This window comes from Vipera ursinii (assembly GCF_947247035.1).
Source record: "Vipera ursinii genome assembly, chromosome: 1".
In the NCBI taxonomy this organism is placed as follows: Eukaryota; Metazoa; Chordata; class Lepidosauria; order Squamata; family Viperidae; genus Vipera; species Vipera ursinii.
The window spans coordinates 331,544,997-331,566,340 of NC_139512.1; the positions used below are offsets into that span (position 1 = coordinate 331,544,997).

Here is a 21,344-nt window from a genome sequence, read left to right on the forward strand (position 1 = left end):
CTGTCTTCCAAGCCCAGTGCTTGGAATCAGAATTCTATTTTGAAGTATCTATTTTCTTCATTAAACCAAAAAAGATCCCCACAACAGCTTTTCTTGACCTATTCTAATAGAGGATGCTTGAAAGCCACTAGGTTGAGGAAACTGTTATGCTTGAGCCTTTCTGCACCTAAGCAATGCATTCAAGAGTTTAAATGACCAGGTGCCATGTCAGAAGTGTCACTCATTGGTAGTTTCACCAAGTCAGTTTTTGCATTAGATAATCATCCAAATCCAAACTAAGGCTGTGAAGAATGCACCAAATGAATAAAGATCTAAGATCTCCCTTCAACTGGCTAAGACAATTAAGTTTTGATCTGGGAAAATAAACAAAGCAATTCAAAACTATCCAACGCTCTGAAGTGTTTTTGCAGAGAACAGGGGAAAAAAGAAGCTGGGAATGAGTAATTTTTGATCCATAATATACAACTTTGCCTACCTCATCAATTCTTCTACTTTATCATCTACATCCAAGTCCTCCTCAGAGGCTTCAAAGCTATATGACCTTTGAGCCATGCTATTTGCCAGAGGGTAACGTGTAGGTGACATCTTCCCATTGAAGGCAGACAACCTCTCGTTACTCTCCCTCCCATTTTGATTGGTAGTGCAAGGTTGTGGGGAAGTATCATAACTGTTGCTAGGAGATGGGGACATCCCAGAATGCTGGGTCTGTGTGGAAGCTGTGGCTGTAGAGGAAGACGCTGGAACATTGTTGGTGCTGTTACTACAGGATCCACTCCCATAGGCAGAGCGCCGCCCAAACTTGTCACTGTGTTCCTGGTCAAGACGGTCAAAGGTTTCCAAAGCATGGAGGATTTCGTGCCGTGTCATACCAGTACGCCGCAGGCGTTGAAGTAGATCTATTTGCTCTATGGTAAATCTGGGTTCATCAGTGTAGTGAAACATGGTTTCCAGCAGACTGGGGGGAAAAAGATGAGAAACGTATTTGATTTAAGCACGTCCAACTAAATGTAGGTGCAGTTTCCTCTCCCCAGCATATAAACACTATCAGCCACTGTACTCTGATAAGGCACAAAGATATTCTACCCACTCTTCAGAATGAGCCTCATGGCAGGCATATTTATTATTCAATAACTGATTGTTTTAAAAATTAAAGTTTCTCTTTTTCTATCATATTTTCTTATTCCTGTTTTTCCACTCCAGGAAGCCCATATCTCCATGATAGCATAACTGTTGCTCATAGGATGCCTTAGTGTAAATCTGTTCAATCACCCTAATAAGCCTAGGTCCCTAGGAAATACAGAAAATGAACAAATAAATAAAATCAATATATAAAATCTTGCATCTGAAATCCTAGAGAGCTACTGACAAATTAGACAATACTAAGCAAGCTGGATCAGAGATTTGATTGTATTATTCTGTCCCCATCCTTTTTTATGTCTGTTTATTTAGGATTATAAGCCTACAGGCACACATTTGTCATTGTTAATTGTACATTTCATAGTGTACATTAGATTTTAGTTTAGTTTTTTGAAATCAATGATTATCAATAGAAAGTCTGACCCTTTTTTTAAGCAAGTTCCCACATCAATACAGTAACCTGATTTTGCAACTCCCCACAATTTCAGAAACAATGTTGTTTTATTTATATTAGCATTTATGTCAATTTTCCACCCAAAGGCCTTCAGAATAAATATTAAAATTAATCAATAAAATATACATTTTTTAAAAGAAAGAAATGTGCCCAGCAGCAGAAAAAAACATCATGAAATTACAAGTAAAGCAATAATCCAATATACTGGGAGAAAAAAATCATTCAAACTTGGACTTATTAATAGAATAGAAGATGCGATAGTAATAGAAAGAAAACTATAAAAAGCATATCTTGCAAAAGCTATGGACAGAGAGATAGAATTCTATCTTCCTTCCTTAAAAAACGGGGGGGGGACCTCTGTTTTTTAATCTCAAGGCCTTTTTTGTGTACTATTTTTTAAGATTGAAAAAAACATGAAATAAATTTTAAATAGCATATTAATCATACCATACTGTATTTGGAATCATTGACACAAAGTCAAGAAATAAATAAAAATGTGAAAAAATAAATGTCTGAAAGTTTTAAAAAACAGGTGATCGTAGAATTTCAAATTCAACAATGACATTAATATGACAAAATGTATTTTTTGACCATTGGAGATCTCTCTCTCTCTCTCACCCTCCCTCCCTCTCTCTCTCTCTCTCTAATATTTCTCTTGGTCCTACATACCCTCCTAGTTATTCTTTAAAAAATGAAAATGGTGGATGCTTGAAAGAATAATTTTCTTACCCAGAAAAAAATATATAATTTGAGGTGGCAAAGAGATTCTCACTGAATTAATAAGAGGAGAAAGAGGAAGAAACAAGACTTCCCAGTTCTGGTAAAAGGGTGTTTGTTAATTAGGCAGCCATTTGGTGAATAAAGACATCCTACTCGTGGCAGCCATTTTTTGAGCATTCAACAGTTCTCTAATTTCCAAACATGTCTGTTGTTCTAAAAGGACTATCTATCTCCATCCTAATGACTATAACAGTACAAAGCACTTATAGTTTGGGGTGGAATTTCTCCTTTTGTCTGTTACATCAACTACAATTGAACTGGTTTTTAGAAAAGAAATTAAGAATTTGAAGAATCACTACAAGGATGGAAAGTACTATCTCAGCTGATTTCATATAAAGATGCTCATTATCTTACACCATTTTTCTGGACATAACTAATGGCCAATATAGCTTAAAGGAGTCTTCCACTGTGAGGCCGAGCCTAAGACTACATGACAAGTACTCTACTTATGGTGTCACAACTCTCTCACAAATACATAACAGTACTCATAAGTGGAAATAAATCCCTATAGCTTACTGGAGAAACAACTGTTTCATCCTTTCCAACAATATCAGAATAAAAATATATATTGTCATAAATTCTGGCGGACTTTTAAATTGGAACAAATAATTTTCATATAGGAAAAGATGAAACATTTTTTAAAAAATCCATTTCTCAATCCTTAAAAAGTCTGATAGTTACAAGTGTATTAATCAACCAAGGAGCGTCCTCTCCTTTCTTGCAAATCAAAAACCCACTCTAAGGAAACATGATAGCCCTTCCAAAATTTCCCACTATGTAAATCCACAAAATGACATTCTATTTCTATGTTCTGATACAAAACCCCAGAATTTTTGTGAACACCACTTTAAACAATATCATATCAACTAGATTCTGTATAATTTGTGATTTATTCCAATAGACCAATAAGCCAAATAACAAAACAGCAATAATGGGTAATGGAACACACAGGAAACAACCTCAAACTTAATTAAAATAACGTAATGACTAGTAAAGGACAGAAGAAATTACAAAAATACCAGAATTCAGATGTTTCACATTTTTTGTTTATTTTATATATGATTCAAAATATACCTTATAGAAAAAGAATTGTATACTTGTGGACAGAATTTTTTAAAAAAATCCCACTTCACCAATACAACCTTTATAGATAGGAACTTTGTCAGCAACCAAAGAAATGAGTTGGCAAGCAGGCACTTTGCTGTTCCCGGGTACCATGCTGAAGTTGTGGGGTTAATTCATTCATTTTGAAAATGGAACATTAAAAGTAAAAGTATGGAATGGATTGATGCTTTTTTGACAATTGCCATTAAGTGCAAGTAACTGAAATGGAAATTTGAAGCTTGACAGAATCTGCACTGGTATACCACTAGTTAAATTAAAAAGCAGGTTATAGTGCTTATATTACAGAAGCAGGAAAAAACAGAGAACTATAAATCATGTTTACAAAAGTGATCTGTTCAATTGAGTATTACGATAATTACATTTGGATAAACAAACACATTTTTGATATACACAGCTATTTTTTACTTTTGTAATTTGTAAAAATAAAAGAGTGAATTGATGCCAGAGACTTTGTGAATTTTGACAGTGACTAGCAGCAAAGCTCAGCCACAATTTTTGGATAATCAGACTTAATATCTGCTAGGGGAAAAAATGTTCCATAACTATGTAACACTTCAGATTCAAAAGCAAAAAGATGGCATTTGTTTGCAATAACTTAAACAAAATCTGTCCTGTCCTGAGATTATGCATGCTGCTGCTGCTGCTGCTGCTTCTACAAGGAGCAACTAGATATTTCCAAAAAATACACAACTGCTTTAAGAAATAGCAGACATTCCTGAAGCACTTATCCATCTTTGAATCCAATGTGCTTGCATAGTCCTAAAATGTTCCATTGTAGAAACCAAAGAAATAATAGATTGCAGTCCTTAATACACTTACTCTAAGTTATTTCTTTTGAAAAACATGCATAGGACTACATGAAGATGCTGATTCTTAATGACTATTTTAGGAGGAGAGAAATCTATTACCATTTCCCAATGATCCAATTTCGGACGATGTGTGTAAATACTATGTATCTGTGTTACAGATACAGAATTAGTTGTTTCTTTCACCTGTGTTGACATGAACTTATTCTGCATTCTGTGCAACTGTTTTTAACAAGGTTGACTGACTCTCTCTCTCTCTCTTCTCTCTCTCTCTCTCTCTCTCTCTCTCTCACACACACACACACACACACACACACACACACACACACACACACAGAGAGCATTTTTCAAGCCACAGAGGAATCCCAGTTTTTAATGATGTCCTACTCTTTTGAAGCACTCAGAAATTCAAGAAGAAAATTGCATGGTGGAGATAGAAGAGAACACTCTTCTCAGCAATGCCTTACCTTAAACTGACAGCAATTTTACTTGTAAACTGCATGCAAATCCCTAATGTAAAGGTGTCCTGTGTTTAACAAGCCAATTTACGAGGCAATTCTGCAACCAGACATTTAAGAATAATGTGATGCTCCTTGTTAATTAAGGGACATGCATCCCCATTAGCAGTTTATCACTACATAATGTTTGAAGCCCTTCTAATTCGCTACAACTCCTTTAATTGTATTACTTTAATTTGTTTCTTATGGGAGAAGGGTGAACTGTTTTTTTCTTTGCAGGAATCAGCCCATTAAAAAAAGAAAAAGCAGGATCTGGTTGTTTGTTTGTTTGTTTTTTATTTAATAAGCAAAAAGCAGAACACTTCAGATTTGCAAAATGCAGGCAGCACACAAAACCACGCACTTTCCGGTCTGTGAAAAAACCTTTCTCCAGGCAACTGGTCCTTGGTGCCCAAAAAGTTGGGGACCTCTAATTTAGCCCACTCTTCATTGTTAAAAAGAAATCCCAAGACAATTTCAAGTAATCCAGTCTAAGTAAGCAGGATAGAAAGAGTATTGACACTTTTCCTCTTTGGTGCTGGAGAAGGCTCCTAAGAACACCATGCTCAGCCAAGAAAACAAACGAATAGTAGATCATCAAAAATAATCAATCCAGAGTTCTCACTTGAGACACAAGTAGCCACTTAAGGACATATTATGTGAAGATCTCGCTCTCCAGAAAAGGCTCTAATGTTGGAAAAAGTGGAAAGACGGGATGAAAAGGATAGTCAATAGCAAGGTGGATAGATTCAGTTACACTTTTGGAAGACCTGAAGGATCAGGTTAGGGACAGAATGTCATGGAGAAAATCTACCTATGTGGGCACTAAGACTCAATACCAATTTAAGTCAGTACAGTATATGTTGCTGTAGACCAGGGTTGTCAAACTCGCAACGTCACGTGATATGTTGCGATGTATCGTGACTTTTTTTCCATTGCCGGCAATGGGGTGGGCGCAGTTTTGCCATGATATGTCCGGCCCATGGGCTGGCAGTTTGACACCCCTGCTGTAGACAAGTATAGCAGAACAGTAGCAGGAGGCTACCACTGCTCTTCTGTCCTGTGTGTTGGCTTCCAGGAGATGTCAACTTGGCCACTATGAGAAGCTGTTTTAGTTTCAACAAAGTGGTTGAATTTATTCTTAATCTTGATTCATTCCCAGGTGATTAACCCTTCTAAAGAAGGTTCCTGTGCCAGAGGATTGTTGCAAGCGCCTCTATCAGAGGAATTCAGAGAACAGGTTTACATTAAATAGCCATAGGAGTATTGCTGTTTTTAAAGGAGATGTTTACATCCTCTTGTTAACTTTCCTCCCCTCAGCCCACTTTGATGTTTAGACACTAGTCTCTTCTCACAGCTGTTCAGCCCTAGCAACATTCAGGCTTAAACTGTGAAGCAAACCAGGTCTGCCCAGCTACCTCTCCAAAATGTTCTGTTTAGGCATGCAAAGCAGGGTGCTACAAATGCAGAAATCAGTTGTACACTTTTGATCAAAGCAATGACAGTTAATAAGAACAGCCTGAGACACCTGAAAAGAAATCCAGGATAATCAAATGCTCACCAACAAACAACTTGTACAACTCAAGGCAAGAATGAAATAGCAATAGAATAATAGAATGGAAGAGGCATTCTTCTGTCTTGAAGTCCTTCAGCTACTAGTACAAGTGGGACTTTGTGTTGCATAATACTATTTTGACAGGCAGAAGTTGATTTCATATTTCACATCAGATTCTGTCCTGAACTAATAACAATTTAAAATCCACTTTGTTTGGGCTTTCAAAATCTGTCATTGACACACTATTACTCAGAGTTGTTTGTATCCTTCATGGCACTTCCACATGGCTACTGACCTCACCCTCTTACATTTTTTGCAGTAGGGTTGAATTGCCACTAGAGTGTTCTTACTACTCGTTTCCATCCTTCTGAGTTGACCAGTACCTACCCAGGCTTGCCAGTTGGAGGGTACAAAAAGGGCAACAAGTCAGAAAACTTATTCTTCCTTGGACACATTTGCTTTTTTTGGGGGGATGGGGGGTGGAATACAGAGAACCCAATCAGAGATTGTGCAGGATAGGAGAGAAGCTATGTTATGGAAGGAAGGGGTGGGGAATTTGTAAAGGTTGGCTATAGGAGGGGGAGAGAAAACCCAGAAGCCAGGACAAGGCTGGGATACCCATCAAATGGGAAGTAGAAGAATTGCAGTTCAAAGAAATGTGACAAAACTAACTTCATAGTCAGCAATTTTGGAAGGCCAATACAAAAAAGTCCCCTATGTATCCTGTGTTCAAAGGACCATTGAAACTACCGCTCATGTCCTATTATATTGTACACTCTATAAGGATCCTAGGATCTACCTTATAACTCCTTACCTGACAAAAAACCCCGAGAAATACTGATCTTTTGTATGCTTAGTTGTTGTCAAATCAATATGATTCAGTCTCCTTGAACATAGCCAAATTTTGTATATTCAGACAGATTTTGATTGCTCATTGATGAAGCCACCATTAATTATACTTTATCCTGTTTTGTTTACTCATTTTTATTTTAATGTGGCTTTATCCATAATTCTGATCTGTGACTGTAATAAAAATTCTCTCTCATTGCCTTTACTGTTTGGTTTTAAAGCAGGAGCTCTAGTTAAGATCCAAGAAATAATGGAGAAATGTAGTATAAGCATTGAGTTTGGATCACGGGTGTCAAACTCGATCGCATCATGACTTTTTTTTCCTTTGTGAAGTGGGCGTGGGCGGGGCCTGTGCATGACGCATCTGGCCTGTGGGCTGCCAGTCTGACAGGTTTAGATTGTGCCAGTATGTGGAAGAGGCTTTTATTCTTAACTGAATAAACAAATCTTGATTTAGTACAGTTATCTACATTGGTTTTCCATACTAGCAATGTCTATGGAGGTTCTCAATCATCAAGGTCACAGTTGTCCTAAAGGTGCTTTTCAAAAGGCAACTGGACTTTCTTGGTTTTTTACTTCAGTGAACTGAAGAAGCTTCTTGGATTAGAAGCACATTTTGAAGGAAAAAACCCAAGAAGATCTACTTGCCTTTGAGATATACTAGCAATGTTATAATATGGTATCTCTCCTCTGGAAGTGAAACTCTGCCTATAATTATAATTGATTAAGACACAAAGCTGCAGGAAGCCACTCCATAGTCTTGGGTCTTGATCATCCCTTCAGACATCATGCAAAACCATGGTCCTAACTTCAATGCAATGGGATGTCTCTATTTAGTGCACAGCCACTGAATGTCTCCAGTGCAGAAATTCTTCAGTTATGTAAATCCACATCAAGGTGCTTAGTGTTGCTACAGACTTCTCCTCCCACCTCAAAAAGCTAGTCCTTCCAGATATGTTGGAAATACAGAACCCAGAATTCCTAATGACAATAGTCTGGGAAAGAGTGGAACAGAGCAAAACGTTTGAGAGGAGGGCACTGCTACATTATTTTTTTAATACAATATACTTAACTGTTTAAAAACAAAACTCTGGTTAAAATGTATTTCTTCCACCCATTGATCATAAGTATCTATAAAAGCTGACAGTGGCAAAATAGGATTTTTCCCTTAACATCCAAAAAAAAAATACCTTCATGCTGAGGTTTCTAAAAACAAAATGCTTACATCATCTGAAAACAAAACAAAAATTCCCTTCAATGCCTCATAAATACTGCTTTTATACATATATGCTTTTCAAGAACCAAGGAAGTAGCTAATCAGCTCCCAAAGCCTCATATCATGACAAAATGAACTTCGAAGTCTCTGCCAAGTTGTGACATGCCAGTTGATTCTCATGAATGAGGGCTCTTTGGTCAATCCCACAACAATTTAGGTCTCTTGAGGAAGGGGATGCTTCAACCAAGAGACTAAGTCCTACTCGTAGTTTTCAACTTCATGCGTTCATGTTGTTCATATGTAAAGTCATGAAATGCCCAGAGATTCGAATGGCATGCATATCCATGAAAGAGGGAAAAACACAGGGAAAGTGCTAAGCAGTTTGTTAATGGTTTCATGGAGTATATTTTTAGGGTTCACCTATCCATTCTTTGTTTGACTCATGAAACCTAGAGTAAAATTGTCTTAAATCTAAAAGAGCACACACGATGCCTTTCAAAGCAGTAAATGGTGTATAAATAGGACAGATTATAAATAGTAATTTGCAGACATTTTATATCCTAGGAACCCTTTTTCCTTAGTCTGACTAGGTGAGGGTCCCCTCTACCACAAAACTCCACTGAAGAAGAATCTTCGATACGCCCCAAGGTATTCTGGATTCACATAAAGCAGCAACCAACAAACAAGTTTCACCATTGCCACAGGTGGAATTAGAATTACATAATGAAAGGTTCGCGTCCCACCAGGCTCAAGGTTGACTCAGCCTTCCATCCTTCCGAGGTAGGTAAAATGAGGACCCAGATTGTTGGGGGCAATTAAGCTGACTTTGTAATAATGCCGCTTGGGGGCTGTGTGAAAGCCCTAATAGGCAGGCATATACATAGAATGAAGGCTACTGCTAAGTTTGTAAGCCGCCCTGAGTCTTCGGAGAAGGGCGGGATATAAATGGAATAAAATAAATAAAAATAAATAAAAAATTGCCAGATTCAACCTCCAGCACCTTCTTTTTTAAAAAGCAGGGAGTAGATCAGTGGAGAAACTCATTCCCTGGCTAATAATTGAAGCCAAAAATATACTACCTTTGCCATTCTAATGCCCTATCATAAATAATAACTGGGGATGTGAGAAATCATTGTCTAGTACATTAGCAGGGCAATAAGTAGGGGAAGGCAGGCCGTTTAGGCAAGTTGAACAAATGATCTGACCTGGAGTAATTTTCTAAGAATAAAGAGGAAGGGGGAAAAAATCAGGCAAAATTAATAATTCCTGTCTCTGATTGCTTTATCCATTTCTTAATGATCTGCCAGGAGAAATAATCAGCATAAGAAAACAGTTTTTTCTTGTTTGCACAGGTGTGTATTGCATTTTCAAGAAAACAGGTTAGAATTGGACTGCTGGAACTAATCATCTAGATTTGAAAACCTCAGAGCCTTCTTCTGGTATAGAAGAAACTTGCAGCCTGTGGAACTCATCCTTATAACTAACAGGCACTATGAAATCTTTGGATTGGGCAAAGTCTGAATAGTGAAAGCCAAATGCTCTGCCTTTGCTATTCAATTAAGTGGTAACCTCAGCTTTTGCTCTGCAAGAAACATAAACCTTCCTTGACTCCCCTGATCACAGCAAGGGAAAAAATGACTGACAAATTCACATTCGAGACTGCACTGTATTTCTAGGGCATGTTTCAATGTGTAACTTAGTTGGGCTAAGAAAGAACAGAACTTTTAAGAGCTGAGACTGATCAATGGCTACTTTCTTAGTTTATAGCCTAGCAGAGATTTGAATACACAGTACTGCAGATCCAAATAAAACCCTTTCCTTTTAATCTCCCTGCACTATAAACACATGAAATGTTTATTACTTAAGAGCTATTCAGTCAAAATCCTTGTTTTTATGTCTGTGAATCACAATGTAGAAATGTGTAGAAATGCAACACAAATATTGTAGGCTGCATGTGTAGAATTGCTCTAGTTGAAATTCAACTCCTTTTTGAACCATTTTTAAGCCATCTGTAAAATGGAAATATTTATAACAAACAAATGTAGGTCATTCACAAAACAAGCTTCTCCCAAAATTTCATATTGAAAAATCATATAAATTTAACAACCAACATAAGTGAGATTGTCCTCTCTAGGCTATCTGGAAAATATTTCCTGTAACCTTTAATTACTGGCCTAGTGGCTAGGATATATGTATGTTGTAGGAATATTTATAAAGCTTACCAAAATCGCTGTCACACTACCTCATTTCTGAAGTAAAATACGAACCACACCATCAGCATGAAAGAGCATGAAAAGTAAAACCCATATTCCTCTTGTGGCTTCCTAGGTCAGCCTATCCTAACCTGATGCTCTTTGATGTATTAGACTAGACGTACCATTATTACCAGCCAACAGGAAATCCTTAATTCAGCAGAAGTCTGCAAACCTAACAGACTTACTAGCTCTCAAGCTTTTGACTACAGACAAATAAAAAATAGTTCATGTTGTACTTACACCACTGGAAAGGTTCTCAGCATAATTTACATGGGGAGAGGAAGGTCAGAAAGCCTCTTGGAGGTCTTCAGTATTTGTTATCATTCTGAAACAAATAAGAAGGTGGTGATTTAATTTTTTACACAATTTTTTAGAAGTTATTTTTCATATTATTGCACACATCAAAACAAATACCTCACAAGCAAGCAATCATTATTTCATCTTCTAGCAAAACTCCCATAAAGCCAGAATCTGTCTTAAAATAGAAAGGACTCTGATGGGTAGGAGGGTCTTTTTGAAATATTTTATAGTGTCTCACAACGTAAATGCATCTGGACATGAGGGGTTGCAAAGCTGTAATTATTGAATAAAACACAGAAGTAAAATACCAGTTGCTCAGAAAGATGTATACAGTAGGTTTAGAATGACAAATCAACATAAGTTGATAACATGACTTGAGGTGCACAAAACTATGTCATTTTAAATTTGTTTTGCATCACTTAGAGAAACCAGACATATCTCACTTCAAAACTGTTAATGCTTTATTTGACTGTGCTATTTTGGGTACCCACAGGTACTGATCTCTGAAAGATCCAGAGAAATCTACAACAGTGATTAAACAGGGCAGAAATAAGACATCACAAGCATAGAATGGGAAGATTGGGCATATCAGATCTAGAGGGGGGAAAAATAATGATGGTACATTTTAACAATTCTCCAATATTTGCAGAAAAATGGCAAAAAGGACTGTTTTTCTGATCACCTAAGAAGTTAGTAAGAAAGATGAACAAGATTTGTAACAAACATTCTGCAAAGATATCTAAATTTCTAGGGACATTGAACAGACACAACAGCTTTCTACCTTGACTTTGACTAGACTGGAATAATTTTTTTCAAGGGACCACTAGAAGAGCTCATGCTGGATTTTTTTTTTATTTCTAGAGCAGACATGTCAAACACAAGGCCCGGGGGCCAGATCAGGCCCGCGAAGTGGTTTCATGTGGCCCACGAAGCCATCCTGGAAACAGTGAGGGAACGGCCCCCACTGCCTTGGCCCTGGCCCAGAGACCCTCCTCCTGCCAGAGACCCTCAGAACTCTCCCACTCCTGCCCAGGCCCCCATAGGCACCCTTGATGCGAACGATGTAGAGCTGGCCACGCCCACCCAGTAGGCCATATGCACTCTAGCCACACCCACCCAGTAGGCCACGCCCACCCTGGCCACACCCACCCGGCCCCCTGAGGGCAACCGCAATGTTAATGCGGCCCTCAATGAAATTGAGTTTGACACCCCTGTTCTAGAGCAACATTATGAATCTCACATATGCCAATAACCTTAACATGATTGTGCTCAATAGTTTGTTTTGCTTTAAAAAAGAAGAATTCAAACATCAGAAAAAGCCCCTTAGCTTGATCAAGCCATAGAATCCACAAACATTTCTGCTAGATCTAGCCCAAAGGCCATCTAGTCCAGTGTTGATGGTGCATTCCATTCAGTCATGTCCAATTATTGGCAATTCTATGGGGCAAGTCTTTCCACATTTTCCGTTCTTGCATTGCTTCTTTGAGTTTTTATTTGGCGGCCTGGTTTCCTATTACTGCTAACTCTTCTCAATATAAGTGTTTTCTCCAGTGAATTCCCCCGCATGACATGGCCAAAATAAGTGAAATGCAGTTTTGTGATTTTCCCTTCCAGTGATATGTCTGGTGTTAGGCACTCCAGTATTTGTTTGTTGGTCATCTAGTCCAGTATTCTGTGCCAACTAGTGGCCCTCAAGATACATTTGGGAAGGTAAAAAACCCAGATTAGAAGGTATGCATTTCTATAAAAAGAAAAAAAATTGTTGGTACTAATAACACACTTCTTTGATATACCTGCCAATTTAGGAAACAGGAAGACGTGCATCCATTATTGCCATATTTGCCATATACTGCCATATTTGCCATGTAAATTCCCTGGTGTAGTAGCTGAGTTGATGCCTGTCATGCAGTGATTGCAAACATTCCAATAATTGAAGGAGAAGTTGCAAACTCAGGTTTAAAAACAGTACAGCACCTTTAAAATGTGAAAATCAAATCTCAGTTGGGGAAAATATATAATAATGCAGACAGGGCCCTCTTCCCTGCCAGCAGCCCAAAGACAGAAAATAAAGAGTCCACACATCCATAGTGACTTCCAAACTTAATGTGAACTGAAGAGTCAATTTTTCACTATATCATTTGATTTCCAAAGAACCCAGTAGCTGAATACAGGCTGTATGATTTTTGAATATCCCTTCCTATCATGGCATTTCAAAACCATAAGGCCTCAACCCTTCAGTCTGACAAACAGAATTTAAGTTTGTCTTCTTAGCATTAACCAGGCAGAACAGCAAGTATTATTAATCTGTATGACTAATGCAGAGGTTAAACCTGACAAACCTTTGTCCTGTCTGCATTATTCATTAATGAAATTAACTTGTTAAAGTAGGGGGGGGGAGAGAAAGAGGAGAAAAGGGAGAAACAGACTGAAAGAGGAAGTCAGTTTTCCTTCCCTCTCTGGTGCATAAATAGTATGCAAAGAGTGGAGGAGAAAAGAGGGAGGAATTCCGTATTCGTATGAAAATCGTGGCAGCAACTATAGGGTGGAATGAACAATCCAATCTTCAGCTTAAAAGCTGCTCTAAAAGACAGCTCAAATTTACAATGGATGAGCCTTCATGGCAATCTGTTTTTCCGATATTAAAAATCTCATTTTCTCAATGCCAAGGACAAGTGGAAGCGTGAGGCACTGGAGTATCAACTCGGCATTTGTCTCATTTGACATTAAATCATTCTCATTTTCAACTTGCGTTTTCTAATATCTCCTTGGGAGCCACTTCAGTTTTTTGTTCATTTCTCTCTGACTGCAATTAAGATATTTGAGTACAGCATCTCCACCTTTGTCTCCACCTTACATACTTCCTCTCAGAATACTTTTTTGCTTTAACCAATTTCTGGGCAGTTAGAAGACCAACAAGTGCAGTCTTCCCATTAAGATTCACTGGCCAGAAAAATTAATTCACCTTAAACCATAATGGAGGAATGTAGTACGTACGGAAAAATCAGCTCATTAAGATTCAAAAGACAGTTTCATGATGAAGACACCAAAAGGGATTCCTTATTCTAAAGAAGTTACAGTACTCCCATCTTTTGTCATAGCCAGACTGTGGCCCTGAAATCAGATATCAGATAGTAATACCTATCCTCCAGCTCAGGATCCCAAATTTCAAATGATAAGCTTTTGGGGAATGAGGATGTGTTCTCTAAAATTTTGCAATAATGTTATGTACTTGAAATGTTATTGTATAACAATACAATGTATAAATAGACACAACATTCTCCTACCAAAGATTTCACACAGCAGTCATCCTACTTTTCTTTGCTACTGTTTTAGTGCCACTTTAATGAGTATGTGAATTAGTTCAAAGACAGATACCACAAATGCCCACATTTATTAAGAACATAGTATGCAGGAGGTTTTTTAAAAAGAAAAGAATACAAGTTTCTAGTCCTTAATTTACACAGAAGAATCTGAAAATGACTGAAAGAGACCAAACAACATTTCCAGAGCAGAAGGAAGGAATCAACAGGATCCAGAGCATCTGGTGCAGAATTATGTTTTTAAAAAGAAAAGCAAATAGTTTATATTTCATTTATTAGTAACAGTCACAATTTTAAATGCATATCTTTATAGGCAAATATTTTGGCTTATAACTGCCAAAAGGTCTAAAGACAAAGATGAAATCCAAATATAAGCATGCTAGTTCTACATGCAAACTGCTATCCAATGCCTCCAGCAAACAACATTGTTATTATTTATTAATCAGGGGGTCTGCAGCGTGTGGTTGAAAAGTCAAGAGAATGGACAGGATGGAGGGATCAAAGTAAGCACATAAAAATGGGTGAAGCTTCAATGTCACCAATGGGCTGCCAACTAGACTTTTTTGACCACATCTAGTGAGCACCACAAAACAAACTGGAAAAAGACAAAATTGATTTTGCTGTCTGGTAAGCATGAGAGCTAGGGAAATACTGCTATAGATCTTGTCAGGTATCACTTTTTGCTGTGTGTGTGTGTGTGTGTGTGTGTGTGTAGGAGTGGGCTTCTTAGTTAAGTTTGTGTTGGCTTGGGTTTTTAAAAATTAATGGAATATTTAACTGCACAATGTAGTTTTCTTTCTGTGAAATATATCAAATTCATATTTTGGCACAAAGGAGTCCATATCCAATTGCTACATTCTTGCATAGGTTGCTTGTCTTTGTGACTACAGCAGAACTTATCTACTAGGACAGGGGTGTCAAACTCAATTTCATTGAGGGCGGCATCAGCATTGAGGGCCGGGTGGGCATGGCCAGGGTGGGCGTGGCCTACTGGGTGGGCATGGCCAGAGTGCGTATGGCCTACTGGGTGGGCGTGGCCAGCTCTACATCGTTCGCATCAAGGGTGCCTATGGGGGCCTGGGAAGGAGTGGGACAGATCTGAGGGTCTCTGGCAGAAGGAGGGTCTCTGGGCCAGGGCCAAGGCAGTGGGGGCCGTTCCCTCACTGTTTCCAGGATGGTTTCGCGGGCCGCATGAAACCACTTCGCAGGCCGGATCTGGCCCCCGGGCCTTGTGTTTGACATGTCTGTACTAGGAGAACACCTAGATATTCTATACATTTAATTTCCCAAATTTTCTGCATCAGCTTTCCTATCCATATGACCACACTGATTGCACCATAACAAGACTACAACCTTGGTAGATATAGGATGACAAATGCTGCCTTAGGCCACCTTATACTAGTGGACCATAGAGTTGAAGCACCATTACTTTTTCAGCTTAGCTTCCTATAGTCTTTTATAACTAAATACGCTTGGAATGTACTTAAGAGCTTCACCAGACAAAGCATGTGCTCTGGAATTGAGCTGTGGCCCCTCCCAGGGCAAGAACTATCTTCTAAAGCAGTAGAGCAAAAGCTTCTCAGCCAAGGAAAAACAATCCCTTAAGTGGCTATTGATGCTTGCTCTGCCAGGCAGCAGGAAATCTAAGATACTAATAGGACCTCTAAATGGCTACACTAAGTGCTGGAAGGTACAGATCCCCTTTGGCTTCCTCCTTCAGGTTCTCTGCTCAGTTTTGGGCTTTGGTTTAGAAGATATATACAAGACTTTTCCCTCCTCCATGCACTGGCACATTTTCAAGAGAGGTAACAAAACACTGAAAGTCTATGGAGATTCTCAGTCATCCAGGTCATAGTTATCCCAAAGATGCTTTTTCACGAGGCAACTGGACTTTCTTATTTTTCTTTGAAGACATTTCGCTTCTCATTCAAGAAGCTTCTTCAGCTCTAACTGGATGGTGGGGAATGAAAGGATTTATATTCCTTGCAGACAGCTGTTCATTTGTATTCTTTTAGCAAATCATTAGCACTACCTGGAGGCTTATCTGTCTTCAGGGTCACCTGAATAGTGCAAATGGGTGTGGAGCCTTCTTGGAACTGTTGAAAGGACTGTGTTGTAGACTGGAGATAGATGATGTCAGATCCTTCCCCCTCTGTTGAGAGAGATCTGTTCAGTTTTGACATAGATGGTCTATTGAAAGCTTCATTGTAGCATGAGGTTCCAATTCTTCTACTTGATGATTACTACCTGTTAAAAACTGTTTGCCCCCCAACTGAGCCAAATGTTAACAGGTACCATCTCAAAACCCAAATATTGTTAAGGAATAAGGCCCATCAGGCAATTAATAGTCATCAATGATCACTGACGTATTTTGGGATGCTAGCAGCTAGTGAAAGAAATGAACTGTTTAAATCTTGACTCTGGATTTTTTAGGAAATTATTGGCCAGTTTCTCTCCTTTTCTAGCACAGTTGCCTTTACAGTGACATGTAGTAATCAACATGTATTAACAATTAATCAATGGAACGCTCGCCTCCACGAATTGTGAGTGCTCCATCACCAGAGGTTTTCAAAAATAGACTGGACAATCATTTGACCAGGACAGTACTGTATAAGGTCTCCTGCCTTGACCAGGGATTTGGACTAAAAGACCTTTGAAGTCCCTTCTAGCCCTTGTTTCTATCTTCTATGTATGTTAGTCAAAAAATAAAATTCTTTTTAAAAAAAATTAAAAATCTGAAGCTTTGTAAGATCTCAGTGTTTTCATGGAAGATTACATGAGATTTCAAGCATGCCAAAATCTCATGTAACTCATGGAAGATTGACATCAACATCAACTATGTTTATTTAAAAAAAATCTTGGGTGCTTACCTCCTGAAAATATTGCCAATTCCTAGCCTATAAGGTTATTAGAAAGATGGGTATTGTAGCAAAATGTTTGGGATGGGGCCTTCTAATAACAGTACTGCTTCGTTAGCCATTTGCTATCCAGTGCAGGGCTTACCAAAGCTGACTCTAGAAAGTCGCCTACCATTTTAATTCTCCTGCAGTGCTTCATAGCAATATTAAATCAAGTCCTCTGGAGCTTGGTGGGAAAATCAGTAGGGCAGGCACCATAAATCCAAATCAACTGGGCAGACCAAAAAGGAGAAATTTGTTCTGTACCAGCCTGCTACCGGCCCTGCAGAAAAGGCAACCCCTTTATAAACGGCAAGAGGCTGAAATGATGTCTGCTAAATGTATTACTACAAAAAACAAACAAGACACGTACCAAGATACAGGAGCTTTGAAACACTATCTGAGCGGTTGCTTTCAGCAAACCAGCCCTCCCCAAACATTCCCTTTATAAAGAGTTCAGGGCGTGGCCTCTCTCTGCCTCCTTCCGAGAAGCCCCACAGCCTTCCTCTGTTTACTCCTACTTGACTGCCTCCTGCGTCGGGCGTCCTTGAACAGGGCCAGCTGTGGGTCATCTTCATCCACACTGTCAGGCTCACACAGCTGGGTCTCCATGGTGACCAAGTGGGAGGGGCCTGCCTGAGGGCTATCATCAGCAAGATCTTCAACCTCCTCAGCAAGTTCTTCAACACCCCCCTCCTTCCCCTCATCTGAGTCATCCGACCCAACTGCCGAACCCACAGGCTGACCCTGAATCACAACAAAATTGTGGATTTTGCTGGGATGCCTGACAGCTGCATAAAGATACTAGATGTTGGCACTGTTTGTAAAGTAGCAAGCTCTTAGTTCAGTGGTTCCCAACCTTTTCTATAGCCCGCACCCCTAGAACACTTCTGATATATTTTCACACCACTTACAAAAGTTCTAAATAACAGCAACAAATTATGCATATACACTATAATTTTGAAAACCCAAGTTTTGCACCCCTGGAATATCCTCTTGCACACACACCCCAGGGGGTGCGAGCACCCCTGGTTGGGAACCACTGTCTTAGTTGGTGAGATCAGGAAATAAAATAAGTAGACAGGTAATCCTCGCTTAGCAACTGCTTAAAGGTAACTGAAGTAACAGAAGCTTAAAAAACCTAACTTAACTGACCAGTAATTGAATTTATGACCTTCACAGCATCTTTTTCTTCTTCTTTTCCTTGCTTATTTAGCCCATATCAAGATGTCCTCAAAGAGAAAGAACCAAAGCCAAAGAAAGTAGCAAGAAGCAAAGGAAAAATGTAAGCATAGTCACCATTACATGATTTTATCTTAGTGACTACTTTGCTTAACAACTGAGTTGCTGGTCCCAATTGGCAGTTGCTAAACGAGGACTGCTTGTACTCATATTTACAAACAGGCCAATCTACAGTACAAAGGTTAAGCTATCTTATGTGTTTACAAGCAAATCTTTTAGTTGCAATTTAATTAAAATGTGGCAAGTCCAGCAACAGAAATAGAAAATTGGTTTGGGAGCCAGCTCCGGTCTGTGAGCTGTCATTTAACAACTGCTAATGCAGGCTACGTAAGGGTCACCCAACATATATCTCTGTCCCCTAAAAGCAGCACACAGGCATATCATGAAAAGAACCGGATGCAAAATGCAACATTCCTTCCTAACTTTACGTAACTGACTCCTTCATCCTAAGTAAAATTTAACATTGGGTTATTTTGGAAGGGAGCTGCAGAATGCATTTCAACAGGGGCAGGCTAATAAAAGCACAAATATGGCAGCACTTCGAAATGCATAATTTAACAAGAGGACAGCCTGCCTGGATTCATAAAAAGCGAAGGTCATAGCTGACAAATCTGCTTGAAATCTGGTTTTATTATACGACCAAATAGTTAGATCAGACGAGAATGAAATGGCAGACATACATTATCAGGGTCTTTGGAAAGAAAGCATTTGTTTTGGTACCTTAGGTTGATTTACAAAGTCATAAAAAACCTATCATGTAGTTGGGGGTGGGTGGCCAGGAATAAATGGATTAAATGACACTGGCCAAAGGGGAAGGAGGTGACGTCAGGGATCTGAAACAGTTTGGAATGTGAAGGGAGGAGAAAAAAGGTCAGCTTGCTATTTTGTTTACCTTGTTGCATTATAAAGGACTCCAAGGAGAATAAAAATATCTGTTTGCTATTGGCTGTACAAAGGCAGCAAGGGCTTGGGACTTCATATCAGGTACAGGAAGGAAACTGTGTAAAGGAAAAAGGGTTGTAAACGCAGAAACAATGTTGGTTTCCTGTAAACCAGGAAGCGCCTGCATGTAGAATTAAAACATTCTCCGTAGTAAATATAAGCAGATAAACCTAGATGGATTAACTACCATGTCCACAACTGGCTGGAAAGTAATGCACCAACAGCAAGCGACCTGACTGGAAGAGACAGACTGGAAAGCTTGGGTTTGTGGCTGAAGATACAGCAGTGCTTCTTCAAGGAGGAGATGATTATTTCTTCTCTTCCTAGAACTTTCCTCCACCCCTCAGAAAATTCACAATTAGGCTTTAAAGCGAGTCCCATTGTTTTGTTAATGTAAAGAACAGCAGAGCTTATTACTGATCAGTTGCTGACTGGAAAAATAAAGAGTTGCTTCCTTGCCTGGCCTAAAAAGAAGAGATGGGATCTAGGAAAAGACTGAGGACCTGGGGACCACAAAATGTCCACACGTCGATGGTTCTCAGGGCCTGATCAAAAAGATGCTCAGTGGTGAACCCAACAATCTTGAAGACATTGGTTCAAATCCTCCTCTGCCATGAACTTTAATGCACTTCCGCACACACACATCCACTAAATGTAGCCTGACCTGAGAATGCTGCACTACTTCAAAGTAGCCGGTTCACACATTTTATTCTCAAAACTAAGCTTCATTTTTTCAGATTAAGTAACAAACAGCTGTATCACTCTTGAATGTCTTTTTTCAAATTATGAATATTGCACATGCAGCCTTGGTATACTAAAACAGGTTATGGTTTTACTCTGAATTGCCAATACCTATATTTTATTTAGTTTAATTTCAGAGCAGCAAGCCAAACTCTTTGTTGCGGTAGTCTCTTCTTGGTTTGTTTTTCCAAGGAAAAGATGGTATTAAAAGACTGCTTGCAGACAGCATTTCTTCACAGTAACTCAAGACAGTGCCAAAATTCTGGCTTATTGTTAAATGCCAATACAGCCAATAAAGTCAATAAAGCCATTGAAAAAAAAATGTGAAAAAGTCTGTCTTCATCGCTTCCTTTTCCATAGGTCAGGAAAAATTTACAGAATTGTTGAGAGGACAAAAAACAGGGTCATTATAATTAGAATGTTCATATCAACTAATCTTCACCACTGTATTCAGTATAAAAGGATCAAGAGTAATCATTTGTACTAAATGCATATGCTCTTTACTGCCTGGTTAATATTAATAGCTTAATTGAGACTAGCCAGAAGAAAAACTTGCAAACCTACAACTGAAATTTAAAGAATAAAATAATGTAGCTAGCTTTCTCTAAGCAACCTCTGGCTTACTGAAATAGCAATTTTATAGATGATGGCAAGAAAGTCAGTGGGTACAACTTGTGAACCAACAGTAGACAGGTAGAACGTCTCTTAATAATTGATCCCGTTGTTGAAATGTTTTACTATATTCATTTTTCATACAACAGTTCCTTGATAATCATTGGGCTTGTCCCAGTTTGTCCAAGTCCTTTTCAAAATATGATAATCAGAAGTGGTCACAATATACAAGATGGGGAAAACTTTGAAAAAATGTCTATACTAGCTTTTCATTTTAAAACACTTTCCTGGATCAATTACAAGTGTTTGTATGTAGAACGTACTCAGACTCATATATGCTTTATGTTCTTTGCCCCTTTCTAAAACATTAATGGAAATGGTCTTCCATATGGACAATCTTCCCTACCAGAAGTCCTCCAGATGTTAACTTCGAAGAACATGTCCATAATGGATTATGAGACCTGAAATCTAATACACTAAAAGCAAATACTAGATTAGAAAAGTCAATGCTAATAGGGGGCAATAGCCAGTATGAACATCGTTACTGAATGCATACACCTGGGCCTTGTAAACAGAGATTTTGCCAAGTGCCACCAGAGGTGACTGCAGAAAGAAA

General features: G+C 38.7%; 1 protein-coding gene across 8 annotated transcripts in view; it reads right to left on the reverse strand.

Annotated features, from left to right (window-relative positions):
• HMBOX1 (homeobox containing 1) overlaps positions 1-21,344 on the reverse strand; it is a 123,832-nt gene that overhangs the window by 51,373 nt on the left and 51,115 nt on the right. For all 8 annotated transcript variants that reach the window (XM_083348447.1, XM_083348453.1, XM_083348450.1 and 5 more), the window contains 2 exons: positions 10,915-10,999; positions 476-955 (listed from right to left, as the gene is read on the reverse strand). In XM_083348447.1, coding sequence (XP_083204573.1) covers positions 476-955; positions 10,915-10,937 — 503 coding nt within the window. In that variant the 5' untranslated portion in view covers positions 10,938-10,999. The remainder of the gene's footprint in view (positions 1-475; positions 956-10,914; positions 11,000-21,344) is intronic.